The sequence below is a fragment of the Notamacropus eugenii genome, chromosome 4 (genome assembly GCF_028372415.1).
Source record: "Notamacropus eugenii isolate mMacEug1 chromosome 4, mMacEug1.pri_v2, whole genome shotgun sequence".
Lineage (NCBI taxonomy): Eukaryota > Metazoa > Chordata > Mammalia > Diprotodontia > Macropodidae > Notamacropus > Notamacropus eugenii.
The window spans coordinates 13,987,219-14,005,140 of record NC_092875.1 but is presented as its reverse complement, the minus strand read 5'-3'; the positions used below and the strand labels follow the sequence as shown (position 1 = coordinate 14,005,140).

Sequence of the window (17,922 nt, the reverse complement as noted above, 5' to 3'; positions counted from 1 at the left end):
ATGGGGAATATCCAGGGTAAAGGCATAGAGATGGGAAATGAAGGAACCAATGGACCAGTGTGACTAGTGATTGTGAACTCAGGACTTCCCTCACTGTATCAGACTTTATGATAGTCACTTAATTGCCGCCTCATGACATAGGGAAGAAATTAATCTGGATAAAGCCTGCTTTCCTCCGTCAACCCCCCCAAAAGTGTGGTGGTCCTCCAAAGACTTTAAGTCTGCATCACAAGACCTTTTGGCTCACCACAAAAGGAAGGTCTGCAAACCATTGGGAACATAGTTTGTCTGGTGTGGCTGGTGTGGCTGGCAAAAATGCCCCAAGAAATTTACATCTGGGAGAATTTATTACGATCCCGGGTCATTTGGTTCTTGGCCCCACTTGGGAAGTGTCACTGAGAAGCTAGAGGGATGAGAAGATGGCACATGCCAACCACAGTGTGCCAGATATTGGTAGGTACCAAGACAAAGCTCCTGCCAACCAGGATCTCTCATTCTATGGGGAGAGTCAGGGTAGATGCCCCATCAATTAGAGGAGGGATCACCAGCTGTGCAAAAGTCAAGTATGGGCTTCCACTGGAGGGGGCATAAAAGGATGCTGTCGTTAATCCTTCCTTCTCGAGGAGGATCATGATGTCAGGGGGGTGATGCTGCAACATGCAAGGGAGCTGGATCTAAATGAGATCGGTGACTAATCCTTGAAAGGATCCAAGGGTTCAATCTCTCCCAAGTTCCCAAGACAATTCCTTCCTATAGAGGCTGGCCCTAGGGAAAGGGATTAGCCCCTTTCTGCTTTTCCTAAGGTTAGAACTACTAGTCATGAGTGGAAATTACAGGGCATTCAAAGTGATCGAAGACTTCCTAGCAATTAATGCATTCTCACAATGGAAGGGGTGTAGTATGGAGGTGGTGAGCTCCCCATCACCAGAGACCTTCAAGCCAAGGCTGGATGAACACTGCTCAGGGCTGGGAGGAGCCATAGACACCAAGGTCAATTCCCTTATTCTACAGATGGGAAAACTGAAGGTCAGAGAAAGCAAGGCTTGCCCCCAAGGTCAACCAGGAAACCTCAGAGGAAGATTGGAACCCTGATCTTCTGACACCAGTACCTGGCTCTGTCCATTGCATCATTTCTTCTTCAGGAAGCAAGTGGACCAGATCCTCTACCTCTATAGTGAACAGCAGGTCCTGGTTCTAAGGTTCTTCCCTTCCCTGGAAGCTCTGGGAGCCCATCCCTCTGCGTTGGAGACTGAGGCTGGGGAGGAGGGAAGGTTTGTCAGCAACCACTGAAGCTAGGGGCCACCCTTCTGGTCACTGAGATTCAAGCCTCATGCAACCTTCTCAGTGCCATCTGTGGTGCAAGGGGGGAGGGGGATGTGCTGGCAATTACAGGACAGTGGGAGGGATACAAGGGGGAGCCTTCCCAAACACTGAGGAGTCACAGAATGGAACAAAGCTTGGGGTGGGGAGGAAGTGGAACAGGGGATGTCAGAGTTGATTGGGAACTTAGAACAAGGGATGTCAGGTCTGGGAGGGACTAGGAAGGTCAGTACTAGAAGGAGCTTCTCTTTTATCAAGTCCAACTCCATTTTACAGATGAGGTAACTGAGGCTCAGAGTGGAAGAGACTTTCCTAAGGTCACACAGCTGGGGGAAAGAGAGAGATACACTTATATATGTACACATCTATGTGTCTGTCTATCTGTCTGTCTATATCAGAGCTAGGACTGGCTCCCATGAGTGCTAACTCTCAGCTGTTGCCAACCCACAAGGAGACCAGGAACACCAGGTCCTGGGTGGGAGTGAGCAGGCACACTCCCTGGCCTTGCCTCTGCCCCAAACCCCGCACCCCAGCTCTCCCCAGTCCAGAGTCTATTCATTCCTAGCCTTGGGACAATGTCCTCCAAGGCTGAGCCCTGGGGAGGGAGATGATGTCCTCTCATCTCCACCCTTCACCCCTCCACAGATATACTCTCCAGTCCTCAGCTGGACTCAGAGCAGAGCAGCCTGAACCAAGGGGGCAGGAGCAAGGGTCTTCTTGCCAGGGATCTTGGTGCTCTGGACATAGGGATGCCAGATGCTTACTCTGGGAAGCTCAGACATCAGCCCTGCCAAATAACCTTTATCATTACATGGTAAGAGAGATGGCAGCACCCACCTGGCAGTTACCAGCTCTCCACTTTACAATATTCCAATATCATACAACAGACAATACAGGATGGGGCCCCCAATAATTTACCCTCTTCCCCTCCCCCTGCCCCAATCCCATGGGCAGAGGCAGCCCAATAAATTAAATGAAAGGGAGCCAAGGATGGTGAGAGCAGACACATGCTGAGCATGGAAACTGAAAGCCCGGAGCCAGGGATGTGTCTTATGGAGTGGGAGGTTAACGCCTGCATAGACTGGCTCAAACTATCAAGGTATACACAAGAAAGGATCCTAGTTCCAGACCTAGGAGGGGCTTCAGAGGCATCTAATCCAGCTTCCATATTTCACAGATGGAGAAACTGAGGCCCAAGACGGGGAATCAACTTGACTCAAATTGTCATGTCCCTCACTTTACAGTAGGATAAACCGACCATGCAGAGAAGGAACTTGCCCATGATCATATGAGGAGTTCAGAAAGAGCTAGGACTGAACTCAGGTCTCCAGCCTCCTAGGTCAGAGTTCATTCTGTTACGTCAGTGGCTGCTCACCCACCATTAGCAATGACACCCACCTCAGCCTTGTAACCTGTCTGAAGAAGCCAGCCCAGGCTGCCTGCCGGGGGGCAGTGATGCCCCCTGGTTTTCCAGGCGATGCGTTGTTTGTCCTGAATAGGAAGGGCAGATGCTGCCCAAGAAGATAGTGGATGGAGCGGATCCACTGCCAGTCAGTATAAAGTCCCTCGGCAGGGGTGGGCTCCAGGGTGGGCACAGAGGTGCTCGGGAGTCAGAGAGGCTCAGAAATGAGGCTCCTTTGCACTTCTGACCCCGAGGCTGCCAGCAGCAACCTCCACCCTCACTAGGGTGCCCGCTGCAAGGCTGAAACCACCTCTCGGCATCTGTCATAGAGAGTCACGGCCCCTAGAAGCTGCTGCCGGGGCCCCCGGACCCTCAGCCTCCTCTCTCTCCTGATCTTCTCCTCAGTTTTCCCTTTGATGCTACTTCGCCATCCAGCCTGCTTCTTCCATAAACGCCTAAGGTGCCTGGCATGGACCACCACAGCCCGGGGGGCCTCCCTGCAGCTAGGGAAGAAGGGGAAATAGGTCAGCCGGTATCTCTGAATCCTAAAATGTCAGACCCAGGGGACCCTTAGGACAGGGAATGGCAGAGGTGGGAGAGGCCTTAGGATAGGATAGGAGGGGCTTAGAACAGGGAAGTTCAGAGCTGGCAGGGGCTAAGGACCAGGAATGTCAGAGCTGGGAGGGGTCTTAAAGATCATCTACTCCAACATCTTCATTTTACAGAGGAGGAAACTGAGGCCCAGAGAGGTTCCATTCCTTTCCTAAGGTTGTATGACTCAGGAGAGAATATTGAATCTAGAACACAGAGTCCCAGAGCTAGAAAGAACTTTAGAGAGAGCTCGTCTAAAGTCCTAATTGTGTACAAGAAACTGAAACTCAGGAGGGGAACTGAATTTTCCAAGCTCATGGAGAAAGCAAAAGCTGAGGGGTCAGGTCTTCTGCAGCCCCCCTTCCCTGGGACACCCATTCCTGGCACCAAGAATCCCAGTGGTTCTGCCCCTCGATGCCAAGTTCACTACTGAAGGCCCAGAGGACCTCTCTCGCCACCTGCTGGACAAGGAGCCATCAGTCTCCAATGCAGGGATACAATAGGAAAGGCAAGGATGGGAGAACTGGACCCCAGAGGATTGAGAGTCCCAAGGGACCTTCAAAGTCATCTAGTCCAGCTTCTGCCTCGTGCAAAGAGGAAAAAGGGGGTCCAGAGAAAGGCAGGGACTTGTCCAAGATCACACAGTTATTAGCAAGCACGTTGACTCCAGTCGAGTATTCTTGGCACCACATAACTCATCCTCAAACCCACCACCTCCATAGTATGTGACCACTCACCCATCGCTGGCTTCACAGTCTTCCGGGGGTCTCAGATCAAAGCAAGTCAGAGCCAACAGGTTCCAAAGTTTGTCCTCCACCTCATTGGGACTCCTGGTCCTCAGCACCTTGGCCAGCCTGCAGGGGCACACATGGTGTGAGCTTTCCTGTTCAACTCTACCTTCCTCCTTTCTTCCCTCCCTCCAGCTGCTGGCCTCCCAGGCCCATATGAGTCCACCCCCTCACCTTCTTGTACAGTTGCAGTGGAAGAGGGTGTGGCTCTCTGAATTGTACAGCTGGTACTTGGTCTTCTTGGGTTCAATCTTGTACTGACATTGGTCCAGTTGCTGGTAGCATCGGCAGGTCGCTGAAAAATCTAAAGGTAGAGAATATAGTCTTTGAGAGTCAAGCGAGGGACAAGAGCACATATACAAACAAGCTCCTAAGAGTGCTTAGGATGATAGATGGTCATGAAGCAAAATCTATTCAAAGCACACACACTTAGGAGCACACATCTAACACACACACACACATAATCAAAATAATGGATAACCACATAGGAAACAAACACCCAAGGATGACAGTAGAAAGAGCACGGGCCTTGGAGCAAAAGGTATGATGGGTTCAAATCTCACCTTTGATGGTTAGTACCTGTGTTACCTTGGGGAAGTAATTTCAACTCACTGGGCCTTAGTTTCCTCACCAGCAAAATAAGGAGGAGTTGTATTAGATAGTCCCTGAGGACACTTCCTACTGTAGACCAGTTAATATGTTATTAAGCCTAGGTTTAAATATCCCTTAAGTGAGTCAAATCAGTTTCCTTATTTTTAAAATGAGGGGGTTGTACTAGGTGGCCCCTGAGGATACTCCCATCTCTAGATCTATGTTCCTATCAGACAAATCCCAGGTCTGACAATTGTTGTCACTGTGACCTTGGCCTCAGTTTCCTTATTTGTCAAATGAGGGGAGCTGTTCTAGATGGCTTTTGAGATCCCTTCTGACTCTAATTTGATAATATTATGATACCCAAGACACACATATTTAAGGCAGGCTTAACAACCACAGGCTGCTTGTGGCCCTCGGCCACTTGCTGCATGCCAAAGAATTTCAGGTGGCCATGGAAAAATGTAGAGAAAAATATTCTTTGTACATTAAGAAAATCCTTTGGGTGGGCAGCAGGCTATGCAGACCTGATTTCAGGACTCTTCATGTCCCCATTTGCTGGTTGGCCTTTTCCTTCTCCAGCTCATTTTACAGGTGAGGAAACTGAAGCAGAGAGGGGGAAGTGACTTGCTCAGGGTCACACAGCTAGTAAGTGATCTGAGGCTACATCTAAACTCAGGAAAATGAGTCTGACTGACTCCAGGTTAGGTTCTCTGTGCACTATGGTGCCATCTAGCTGTCCTTAAGGGCACATACTCAGAGTCATAGTCACACACACACACACACACACACACACACACCCACACACACACACACACACACACATACACACACACACACACACACACTCACATCCTTTCCTCCACACATCCCTTCATTCCACTGGCCTTTGTATACACCAATTCATACATATCATGTAGTCACAATAAATTCCAGATTCCTGTGGCAAATCCTATGGAAACGATGCAGTAGAATTGCCTTGGTTTTGTACTTCAAAAGTCCTGAGTTCAAGTTCTGGCTCTCTCACTTATTACCTGTGTGGCCTTAGCAAGTCATTTCCCCTCCATGAGCCTCAGTTTCATCCAAAATCCCAGGGTTGGTCCAGATGACCTCCAATTCTGTCTCTGCCCCAAAGACTCTCTCATCCCATAAAACAGTTAGACGCAGACTTGCCTCCTGCCTACAGGCAGCAGGGCTGGGCACCCAGGAAGTGTTGGCTAACATGTTTTATTGAATCATACTTCACTCCTACAAAGTGACAGATAAAAATAATCCCTGAATCACAGAATTATAGACTCTCAGAGCTAAGCAGGACCTCAGAGGCATTTAGTTCAATCCAAACCTGAACAAGAATTCCCTCTGCAGAATAGATGGATGAAACAAGCATTTATTAATCACCTACTATGTGCCAGGCACATAAATTTTAAAAAATCAGTCCCTGCCCTCAGGGAGCTAACATTCTAATGGAGGAGACAACATGTGCTGATATAAATAATCGATGAGCATTTGTTAAGTGCTTACTGTATGCGTTACACAGTGCTAAGAACAATAAATACAAGGAAAGACAAAACCCAAGTCCCTTCCCTGCCCTAGTCTAATGGGGGAGAAAAACATGTAAATAACTGGGGACATACAAGATACAAACAGAGTATGAGGGTAATCTCAGACTGAGAAAGGCATCTTGCATAAGGTGGCATTTGAACTGTCTTAGAAATGGTTCTTCATCCCCTGCCTGAATACCTTCAGCACCTCCAGAAGCAACCCATCCCATTTTAGGACCTCTCTCATTGTTAGGAAGTCTGTCTTGATTTTCATCCTCAGTCAGCTTCCCTCTACCCCCCTCACTCCAGTGCAAGCCTTCATGAGCACACTCAGGCAAACATACCCAGGCACACACATCGGTAACAACAGCTGCCGTTCATTTCTACAGTGATTTAGAGTTTTGAAGCCCTTTACATCTATTATCCTCTTTGAGCACCAGAAAAGATCAATGTGAGGTGGACTCTACAGATGTTTTTTGCTCCTATTTTACAGAGGAGGTTACTGACGGAGGAAGAGTCATACCTCTCCCCCACCCCCCCTGCACCCAGGGGACCACAGGCACCTTAGAGATCCCACCCTTTGGGAACATACTCACCTTGATAGAGCTTCTTATCCACTGGGTAGAGATTGGGCTTTGGATGTGCATTATCAGCAGCTGAGGTCTCTGGTGGTCCCTGAGTGGCTCCCTCTATGGGACCTCTGGCTGCCTGTCTCTCACCAGGCCCAAGAAGTCTCTTGTTAGTGTAGTGGTCCCCAGTCACCTTCACCTGCTTTCCTGGGGTGGTCACCAGGTCAGGGAGCGTTGGAGATGGTGGTTGGGCACTAACGTTAGTTTTCTGTGGACTGCTGGGCAGAGGTGGGGGAGGATGGAAGTGGGACCTGGGACCCTTGGGCCCTACACTCTGTATTGGATCCCTCTGTCTCTGCTGCTTCCTCCAAGAAGTCTTCACTCTGTGGCCAGGCTGGGTTCGAGTCACATTATAGCGACTCTGTCTTACAAGTCGGGCTCGGGGAATGGGGCCATGTTTCTTACACCTAGTGAGGAGACAGAAGAAGGAGAGGGAGGTCCATAGGCTCCTAGATGTCCAGCTAGAATGGCCCAAAGAGGCCATCTGGTCCAACCCCCTCATTTTCCAGTCTGAGGAAACTGAGCTTCCAGAGATGTTAGGTTCTCTACCTGAACTCTGGGGATGCCCCGGCACAGCTCAGAGAGGCATTTCCACAGGGTGGGATAGCACACAGGAAGCATTTAATAAAAGCTATTTAGGTGCCTTACTAGGAAAGGTCCTAGAAGAACACTGGCCCAGCCCTGGAGACCAGCCTGGAACCTGACCACTGCTCTGAGCCTCAGTTTCCTCCTCTATCAAATGGAGACAGACATTCTGGTTCTACCAGCTTCACAATGACCTCAAAGTACAATGCCCATGTAAGCAAGTATGGGAAATGATTGTAACTTCTCACCCAAGGGCACCAACTTGCCACTGGGGAGATTCTATAGTGCCTACTATGGGGTAGACACTGTGCTAAGTGCCTTCTGACAAACAGCCCTGACTTCAGGAAAATTCTGCTTTCTGTTCTAAGCCCCATCTCAGCCCTGACATCCCCTATTCTGAGGTCCCTCCCAGCCCTGACATCCCCAGTTCTGAGGTCCCTCCCAACCCTGACATGCCCTATTCTGAGGCCCCTCCCATCTCTGACATCTTATGAACCTCCTCAGAGAGATCTTGGCCCTAGAGCTGGTAAGGATGGGTTGTACCTCCTCCCCTCCCTTGCCCCCAAGCCTCCAGACCAGGGAAGGACTCTGGGAGAAGGTTGTCTTACTGGTTTGGTGTGTCTGGGATGAGCTGACACCTACTCGTGGCCCTCTCAGACCTCAAACAAAAAGAGGGTGGGGCAGATAATACAATAGAAGATTCTTAGATACATCTAATCCAGTCCCCTCATTTTCCAGATGAAGACACTTGGGCCCAGAGAGAAATGACCCGCCAGAGGTCACATGGCAGTTGAAATAAAAACTACCCATTTCTCTCCAGGTTGATCCCAAAGAAGGTCTCCCCAAAACAATCCTCTGAAGATCAGGAGAGGGTGGTTACTTATTGTTATTACCTCATCTTACAGGTGAGGAAATTGAAACTGGGACAGTCACCCAGATAGGAAATGTCGATCCCAGAGAGGGAAGACACATTTCCAGGCACAAACTCTAACCCACTCTACAAAGGATTCCCTAAATTGGCCATCCATTCCCAGAAAAAGACTCAGGGGCTGGGTGTCCCCAACCTTCCCCCAGCTAATGGGGGAGGGACATGGGAGTAGAATAAGAAAAGGAGCCCCAGGAGGTACAATAGGGAAGGGTATAGGAGGACGGGGGGATCAGCTGGGGTCTTTTCCTTGGTTAAGAAGAGGACTTGGGAAGGAAGGGGGGAAGAGTCTGGATCGTGCTGTCAGGAAACCTACCCGCCCCACCAGTACCACTGGATACATTCCTCCTTCTCCTCCAGAACAAAGCAGGGAATTTCCAGCAGATTGAAGAAGGTGGTGCCCACAAAGTCCGAAATGGCATCCTGTTGACTCTGGAGACAACTGTGGAACCTGGTACGCGGAGTCCAAAGGTTGGTCCCTCCAACCCATCAAGGCAGGGGGACCCTGAAAGTTGGGGCAAGTTGGCTCACCAACTCCCCTGCATTCCAGTCCCCACCCCTAGGAACTCAGAAAATTCAGAAGATCCCGGGACTAGAGATGGAAGGGCCGATTACAGCAGAGGTCCTTAGCCGTTTTGGTGACATGGACCCCTCATGCATTCCCCTTTTCAGAACAATAGTTTTAAATGCATGAAATGAAATACCTCAGATATCAAAGGAAGGCAAGAAATCAAGAAGTGTATATGAAATAAAATAAAGATGTAAATTGTTCCATCTCTGCTCACCCCCCACTTCGAAATCTACACGCAGAACCCTTGGTTTTCCGTGGGCCCCAGATAAAAACTTCCACCCTACTCCACCCCCTCGCCCTCCCATGTTCAAATTGAGGCAACTCAACCCCAGAGCCGTCTGAGGGACTCTCTCAAACCCAGGTTCCCCAACCCGGAGTCCAGGGACACTGTGGTCCCTCTCTACTGGGATTCCTTTCCCGTCCCCAGGAATAGGATCAATGTGGAGCTCATTTGACAAAGAAACTGAGATCCAGACAAATCACGACTGGTCCAGGAAAACACGGCTGTAACAGCATTGGAGGTAAGACTTGAACCCTGATTCCCTGCCTCTATTTTTTGCATCCTCCTTCTTCCATTAGCTCTGGTTCAGGAGTACCTCCTGAGGAGGGGCGGCCCCTGTGCGTCCACTCACCTGGAATCACAGTCACAATGGGAGATAGTGTGGAAGTGGTAGTTCCGAATGCCATAGTTATACTGGAAGGGCTCAATGTTGTGCTCACAGAGGTCGTGGTCCCGGCAGCAGAGGTCTGGTCCCTGGAAGAGCCCTGTGGGATGAGATGGGGCTCGGCAGGCAGAGGGAGGACGCCCCTCTTCCCTCACTGGTCTAGGGGCCAGACGAATCAGGGGCCTCCCCTCTGCGTCCTCCCATCCTGAGTCCTTGGATCGCCTTGGATCCTCGCAGTAGAGCGCAAGAGCCTCCTTTTCCACCTTCCTCTCACAGTAGGAAGAGAGAGCTGGAGCTGGTCACCGAATCCAGCCGGCTCAGACCGGTGAAGTGACTTGCCCGCTATCCTATCCTACAGCTCAGAAGTGGTTGCAGAAGTTGAACCCAGATCGTCCCATTTTCAATCAATCCACCTTCCCAGTACTGCGTCTTGCCTCCTGCAGCCTCAGCCCAACCCGAGAGAGAATCTCCTTGAAGTCGGGCCTTTCAGGCTGCCCCTCTTCTTGGAGACCCCAGTGATGAGCGCGTGCTGACTTACCCAAATCCGTGGAGTTCGCCGCAGAGTCCCCCACTCCGCACCACAGAGTCCCGGGCATGGTCCAGCCTCTCTTCACACGCCGGTGGCCAGCGGCAACCTGGAGCTTTTCCTCCCTTTCGGCTCGCTCTTTGATCTCCTCGCTCCCGGTGCTCGGCGGTTCCTCCTCTGTCCTGCTACAGGCATCCTGCCGCTCCTGGAGGGCTGCCACAGCCCTCTGCAGCGGAGGACTTGGGGTGTGCGCAAAGATACCAGACGAGGTCTTGCCGCCTCTCGCCTGAGCGCACGCAGTCTGGTAAGGCTGAACAACGGTAGCTCCCTCCCAAAAGGCACACTCCAGCAGGTGCCCCTGCTCATCCCAACTGGCATGGAAGAGTGCCAACCCACTTGGGGCCCGGCTCAGGAAACTCAGCGACTGGAGGGGAGAGGCGGGCACCGTCCTGGGCACTGCCAAGTGACAGAAGGTACTGCTCCAGCTGAAATTTGGCACCGCCCCTCCTTTTGCCAGCGCTGCCCCCAAAGGAACCAGTGCCCACAGGAGCCAAGCTGGGTATCCCATATCAGCTGCCTTCGCCCCCAGTCTGGTTAGACAGAGTCCCAGATCCTTGTCCCCTTCAGCCCACTCGCGGAGGGTCCCACGAGGCTGCCCAGCAGCGGAAGTGAAGCTGGGGTTGGGGGAGAAGTGGCTTCTGGACCAATGAATGGAGGGGCAGGCAGGCACCAGCACCAGACTTCCAGGAGAAGGATGGAGCATATGGGGTGATCTCTGCTCTGTAACTGAATCCACCAGCCACGCTGGGCCCCAGGGAGGCCTCTGATAGGCTAAAAGCCTTTAAAGCCACCTGGCCTCATGCCACACCCCTCACCCGCCCTGGGAGTTTCTACCTGTTACCTGAAAGCCAGGACTGAGGGAGGTTGGAACGCCATCCCTGCTCCTCTGATTCTTGGCCTGCTCCTCCTCAGTAAAACAAGGAGGTCAGTCCCCTAGCTTCCCTTTCACCTAGAGCAGTGGAGCTGAGAACCCTGGGAAGCTGCCCAGTTCCCTATAGGAGGAAAGAGAAGGCCTTTATTGCAAGGTGATGGGCAGGGCTCTGGTGCCAGAGAAGGGGCTGGTACTGCCCCACCTGTCACACATCAGTTGGAACTAGGCCATTGAGAAAATTGACTAGTAATGAGGTGCAGGGCCAAGAAAGGGTTCAGGGTTCCAATTCATGTGGGGGTAAGTCCTGGACATGTCCCCAATCCCCTAGCCCAGTCTCACAAGCAGCCAGTTCCTGGTAAATCTGAGGGTGACAAGGGCCAGACTGCAGTGCCAGCTCCCCAGGGACACACTTGTCCTATTCTCTTCTCACCCCACCTTCTGATTGGGTTTGAGAACTGTGGATTTGAGGCAAAGTGCTTGTGATACAGCCTCCCCCTGGCTTTGTCTGGAGCCTAGTCATCATTGCTGGGTTGGGGCCTTGGGAGCTGGCCAGTGCAGGGAGGTAGCCCAGAACAAAGGAGGAGCCCTGCACTTGGAATGGAGCCCCTGGGCTCCAGGCCCAGGCTGGCACTTTGGACAGAAGAAGCTCCGGTGGCCCAGAGATAGGGAGTGAGGGACTCTCACAGTCACACGTTGAGTGACTCTCAGAGGTAGTTTGCTAAGGGATCAAATGCTGGGAGTCCAAAAGAGCCAAGTTCAGATCAGACCTGCATTAGCATGACCCTGGACAAGTCATTCACCTCCCTGAATCCTGGTTTCCTCCTTTGTAAAAGGGGGAGTTTGACTAGATGGCCTGTGAGAGGTTTCAGCTCTGTGTGTGTGTGTGTGTGTGTGTGTGTGTGTGTGTGTGTACAACTCAATTCCTTTTACAGACGAGGAAATTACCTAGATAACATTTCACAGACACACATGAATCCAGAAACCACTGAACCCAACCCCCTCATTTTACAGAGAGGGAAACTGAGGCCCAGACGGGGGAAGTGATTTACCTCTGGCCCACAATTCTGATTCTGATATTGCCGACTCATCCTGAGCCTCCATTTTCCTTTCTGGAAAAGGGGGAGAAAAAAACAGCACCAACCTTTTCTTAGGAGGAAAACGAATGTGGGGTTTGGGGAGAGGCCATGGGGATAGCAGCTATTTGTAGCTGGCAGCTGTTCCCTCCCTTGTCCTCCCTCCCCCAGCCCAAGGTCACCCAGTCACCTTGGCAGCTGTAGGTGGGGGGTTGGGGCAGAGAGGCTTGGGGGTGGGGGTGCTGCTCCCTGAAGCTGATGAGAGGACCAAGCCTCCTTCAGGGAGGGTAGGCAGACTGGTCTGGGGCACCAAAGAGGGACTGGGGGTACAGGCAGGTCTTTTGTCTCCATCTCCAGGGTCCTCAGCTGGAGGCTTTGGGATAAGTCCTGGACCCAGGGCCAGGAAGCCTGAGTCCGGCTTCTGATTCTACCCTTTGCTTTTTTTTTACTCTGGGCAGGACAGGCCTCAGTTTCCTCATCTGTAAAGTAGGGACGCTTTGCAGAGGACTGTGTGGAAGCACCTCCTAAACCCTCATCTTCTCCAGAATTGTGAGGCACTGCTGGGCAGCAGAATCTAGAACGCAAGGATCTGGTTCCTATTCCTCATCTCCAGGCCTCAGTTTCTCCCATTGCAAATATGAGGGTTGGACTTGTTGATTTCTGCAATCTCTTCTAAGTCTGATTCTCTGATCTTTTGATCTGGGTTTGAATTTCAGCCATACTCCCTTTGTGACCATGGACATGGCTTTTCCCCTGTCTGTAACTCAGTTTCCCCCTCTGTAAAAAGAGGAGGTTGGCCTAAGATGAATTCAGCTCCCTTTTCACTTTAGAGCTATGATTCTATAAACACTGTGAGTAAGTAATAATTAATAATAATGCCTCAGCTCCTGCCACTTTCTAGCTCTGATGTCCTCCTCCTGCCCCAGACACAACCTCATCCTTATTAACTCTTCACAAGACAAGTTGGTCTCAGTAAGAAATAGGTTGGGACTGAGGATGGGGAGCAGAGACCTCATCTCCTTGGCGGTGAGCAAGCGGGAGGAGAACCAGAGAGTCTCAGGGTCTTCCCCTCCTCAGCCCTGAGCCTTGATGGCTGAGGGCCTTGGCTAGAGCCTCCCCCTATCAGCCTCCTCTTAGCCCCACCCCCCATTTTGCTCTGTCAGGCATCGGGTCAAGCCTGAGACAATGCAGCAAGATGCCAAATGGACTGGAGACCTGGTCCCCAGGGGCCAAGGGCTCAGGCCAAAAGCTATGGGCGGCCTGGAAATCAGCCAAGCCCAGGCTTTGCCTGACCTGACCCAGGAGAGAGGGAGCTGGGGGCACTCCCTGGTGGAGGCAGGGAGCTTTTCTTTGTGGAAGGGGGTAGCAAAGGGGGAGATCCAGAGATGTTAGGGCCCAGACTGGGGGGAGGAAGTCCCCCCTTCCCCTTTTTCAGATCAAAGGAAGCTCTGCCCTTCAGGAACTTGTGATCAGATCCCTTGTGTAAGAGGGTTAGAAAGGGAAAATTCCCAAGAGAAGCCAGTTGGTGACTGTTCATCAGCCATTATCAGTCCTTCTCTGTTCTGTGCTAAGATGTGAGTCACAGTCCAACACAAAGGAGCAGTCCTTGAGAGGTATCCGAAGTATGGGAGAAATGGATTTAGTCTCAGCTCAGAGGAGGAGATTAGGCTGGGGAGTGGTTTCTGGAGGAGGTGGTCTTAATTCCTACAGGCAGGGGAAAGGGCACATTACACTGAGAGCCAGGAAATGGACTTGGTGGATGAGACGAGGATTAAGCCCAGCTTTGCTGCTCCGGAGCCAAAAATAGAATCCTTTTCAGGTTGGCCTTGGGTTATCGATAAATGTGGTCTTGCTGGACCAAGATGCCTCGTGTGAGTGGCTGAGGAGGCCATCCTTGGGGAAAGAGTCAGAAGCGGTGAGGAGGAGAGATGCAGGGAAGGGAGGAAGGACCGACTAGAGCACAGCCCAGTGAAAAGGGAATCAAGAAGGAGACCTGGAGTGTGCCACTCATTTACCTACTGTCCTCTGGGCCTCAAGTGACCTGTCAGTTGGACTAGAGGTGGTCCTTCTGGTTCCGAGCAGCGAGCTCCAGGATCTCAGAGTCAGAATGCCTGAATCCCAACTCAGTCACTTGCAGCCAACTTCAGTTTCCTATTCTGTAAAAAGAAGAGATTGGCCTTGACACTTCTAAGGCGCCATTCATCTCCTAGATGGCTAAGGACTTTCATTGCCATCTTTTATCCAGAAGGCAACAGGGAACCATGGAAGGCTCTTGAGCAGGGAATGACACAGTCAAACTCATGCTTTAGAAATATCCTTTTGGTGATGGAGAGAAAGATGAACTGGAAGGGGAGAGACCAGTGAGGCAGTGAGGCTATACATGTAGATTCAGGGACTGTCTGAATGGAAGGAGAGCTGACTTCATCGGAGTTGATGAGTCACCAGGATTTAGAGGACAAAAGTTCAGTTAGTACCCAATGAGGATCACTTGAAATGATTGGGGTTGGAGAAGAAAAGATTGGGAGGAGCAAGAGTATGTTCCATCACTGGAAGGGCGACCTTTAGGAGGAAGGGTGAAGTTTGGATGACTTGGCCCCAGTGGGCAGGGCTGGGAACATCAGGTGAAGGCTGATTACAGAAGGAGATCTGAATACTACCACTTTGCACTGTCCCAGAGCTGTCTGCTCCCCCTCACTGGGGGTCTCCTATCTGCAGGCAAAGCTGAAGAGGGAATAATCTAGCCCATGCAGCTTTACATGAATTAGTCACAGAGATTCCTGCCATACTTGGATCTGTGACCTAACTGGGATGGGGTGGAGAGAATGAGCAGGTAGTTTCTAGAACACATGCGTAGACACGTATTGGAAGATTTGTATCTGAGACCTGCCTCTTCCACTGATTCATTTCATTACCTGAGAGAGTCTTCCTCCTCTTTCTGGAGCTAGTTTTCTTATCCATGCAATGGAGAGGATACTAATTAATAGCCAGTCCTATTCTCCCATGGAGTGCTAGGACCGTGGTGCATAGAGCATTGCGCTTAGAATGGGGAAAACTCATCTTCCTGAGTTGAAATCCAGCCTCAGACACTTCCTAGCTGTGTGACCACAGGCAAATCACTTCACCCTGTCTGCCTCAGTTTCCTCAACTATAAAATGAGCTGGAGAAGGAAATGGTGAACCACTCCAGTATCTCTGGAGTCACAGAGAGTCGGACATGACTGAACAACCAAACCTCATATTTCACAGACCAGTCAACAAACATTTAAGTGTTTACCGTGTGCCAACCATTGTACTGGATGCCAAAAAAAAGAAAAAAAATCATCCCTGACCTCAAGATGCTTACATTCTCCAGGAGGAGGCGAAGGGCAAGTTGTAAAACTATGGAAAACATATACAAACAAATACAAATAACTGGGGGAGGGGATGAGGAGGTTTGTGGAGCCCTGGCACCTGGGGCCTGACAAAGGCCCCTGCAGAGGATGGGGCTTGAGCTGAGTCTTTAAGGAAACCAGAGACTCCAGGTGGTGAACATGAAGTGGGGGGGCATGTGTGAGGGAGGGACAGTCTGGCCACCCTGTGGAGTGAAGGAAAAGGAGGAATGAACATCAAAGGTGGGGAGATAAATGGGGGCCAAGCTCTGAAGGGCTTTAAATGGCAGAGGATTTTGTATTTGGCCTGGGAGATAATAGGGGTGCTGCTGAAGGTTATTGAGGAGGGGGTGTGGGAGTGGAATTCGATTCAGTCAGACTCATGTTCTGGCAGATCTGTGTGTGAGTGTGTGTGGGTGCTCAGATCAGGGGAAATAACTGGCCCAAGGTCACTGATCGGGGCTGACTTCTCACTATACTACACTCCCTTTAATTGGCTCACACCTAAGATTCTAACTGGGAGGTAGTTCAGGGCCTTTGTGGACACTTGGAGTCTGAAGCAGTCATCAGTTAGTCTGTGGATGAGCATTTGTGTTGTGCTTCTGATGTGTGATAAGGGGTTTACAAATATTAATTTGTGTGGGAGGGAGGGAAGAAGACAGACCAAGTGCAAACAGCTCTAGATAGATAAGCTCTAAACCTGATAAAGGCACCAGGGGAAAGGTAGAAGGCAGTGTTTTAGCTGGAACTGGGAGAAAGTCAGGGAAGCCCAGAGGAGAAGTGTGTTCCTGGCAGGAGGCACAGCCAGGGGAAAGGCCTTGAATTGGGCAATGGGGTATCTTGTTTGAGGAGCAGCTGGGAAGCCTGGTTGCTGGGTCACAGAGCACATGGGGAGAGGGAAAGGATAGAAGACTGGGAAGTGGGGAGGCAGGTAGCTTACAAAGGGCTTTACAAGCCAAAAAGACCTGGGTTCAAGTTCTGTGTCTCCCACATACAACTGGGCGGCAACTCCCTCAGATTCTCCGTTACAGAAAAGGTGCCCATCCACCCTGGCAGAAGGAGCTCCCTGACCGAGAACTCCAGTACATAACTAACATTTCTCTAGTGTCTTCTAGTTGGCCAACCACTTTATGAGCATTATCTCACTTGAGCTTCATAGCACCCATTGCAAGTACCTCTATCCCCAGTTTACAGTTGGGGAAACTGAGTCTCAGAGAAGTGAAAACACTTGTACCCAGGCTCACACAGCTAGTGTGTCCTAACACCAAATCTAGCCCTCCACCTACCACCCCTAAATTCTGCCTGCCCATCCCTCCAACTGTTCCATCGTCCGACTCTTCATGACCCCATTTGGGATTTTCTTTTTTTTTTCCATTTGGGATTTTCTTGGCAGAGATACTGGAGTATAAAGTGTATAAAATATAAAATAAAGGCCATTTCCTTCTCCAGTTCATTTTACACATGGGGAAACTGAGGCAAACAGGTTAAGTGACTTGCCCACGATCACACAGGGAGAAAGTGTCTGGGGTCAAATTTGAGCTCATGAAACTGCAGTCTTTCTGAATTCTAGACACCTAATCTATTCAACTCGTCACTTAGCTGGCCCTCAATTGGTGGTTACTGGCTATAGGTGTTTGCTGTACACAATAGGCGTTTAATATGTGTTCGTTTTTGTTCTTTCCCCTCAACAATTCCCACCTGACAACTTGGGTGATTACCTTGATATTACAAATAGCACCTCCAAGAGAAGTGACTAGTCCCAAGTGAGGGGAAGCCCCTCAGAAGCTGGTGAGGTGAGACATCACTGGGGAAGGTGTTTGGGGAAACTGATGGGAGAAGAGAGATTAGGAGGAGGCTCTCTCAGATTGGGAGGATGAGCCCCTTGAGGGTGTGGTCTGGAGGGGGAGGAGGAGGAGGATTACAGAAGAGAAAGGCAATGTAAGGAGTGGGGGGCGGCCCCTGAGATCGGTCCAGGTCTGGGCTTCCCCAGGGAAATTCAGTCTAAGAGGAGGGGTCATCCCACTCAATTCTTCAGGCCCCTCCTTTGTGCCAGGTAAAGACACTGAGAGAAAAGTCTAAGTCTCTGACTTTCAAGGAGCTGACCGACTGGGGAGAATGCAGCCACACAAAGAAGTAAATATTTTTAAACTTTATTTTTAAGAATTTATTTTTATTTCTTTAAATATTTCCCAATTATATGTAAAAAAAAAATTAACATTCATTTTTTAAAATGTTGAGTTCCCAATTCTCTTTCTCCCACCCCTCCCCCATCCATTAAAAAGGCAGGTAAGATGATATCAGATATGCTCATGAAGTCATACAAAACCTATTTCCATATCAGATAAGTTAAATATTTTTAAAAATTTGAACAAAAAATGAACTGGAGAAGGAAATTTTGGGGTGGAGAATACATTAAC

The 17,922-nt window shown here is 50.4% G+C and overlaps 1 protein-coding gene across 1 annotated transcript; it reads right to left on the bottom strand.

Moving 5' to 3' along the window:
* Positions 1–2,101: 2,101 nt before the first annotated feature.
* Positions 2,102–11,102, bottom strand: PLA2G3 (phospholipase A2 group III). Its single transcript, XM_072599899.1, has 7 exons — positions 10,147–11,102; positions 9,576–9,708; positions 8,689–8,823; positions 6,830–7,269; positions 4,276–4,405; positions 4,051–4,167; positions 2,102–3,225 (listed from the first exon to the last, which is right to left on the bottom strand). The coding sequence occupies exons 1-7, from the start codon at positions 10,895–10,897 to the stop codon at positions 3,003–3,005; spliced, it is 1,929 nt and encodes a 642-aa protein (XP_072456000.1). The 5' UTR covers positions 10,898–11,102; the 3' UTR covers positions 2,102–3,002.
* Positions 11,103–17,922: the final 6,820 nt, after the last annotated feature.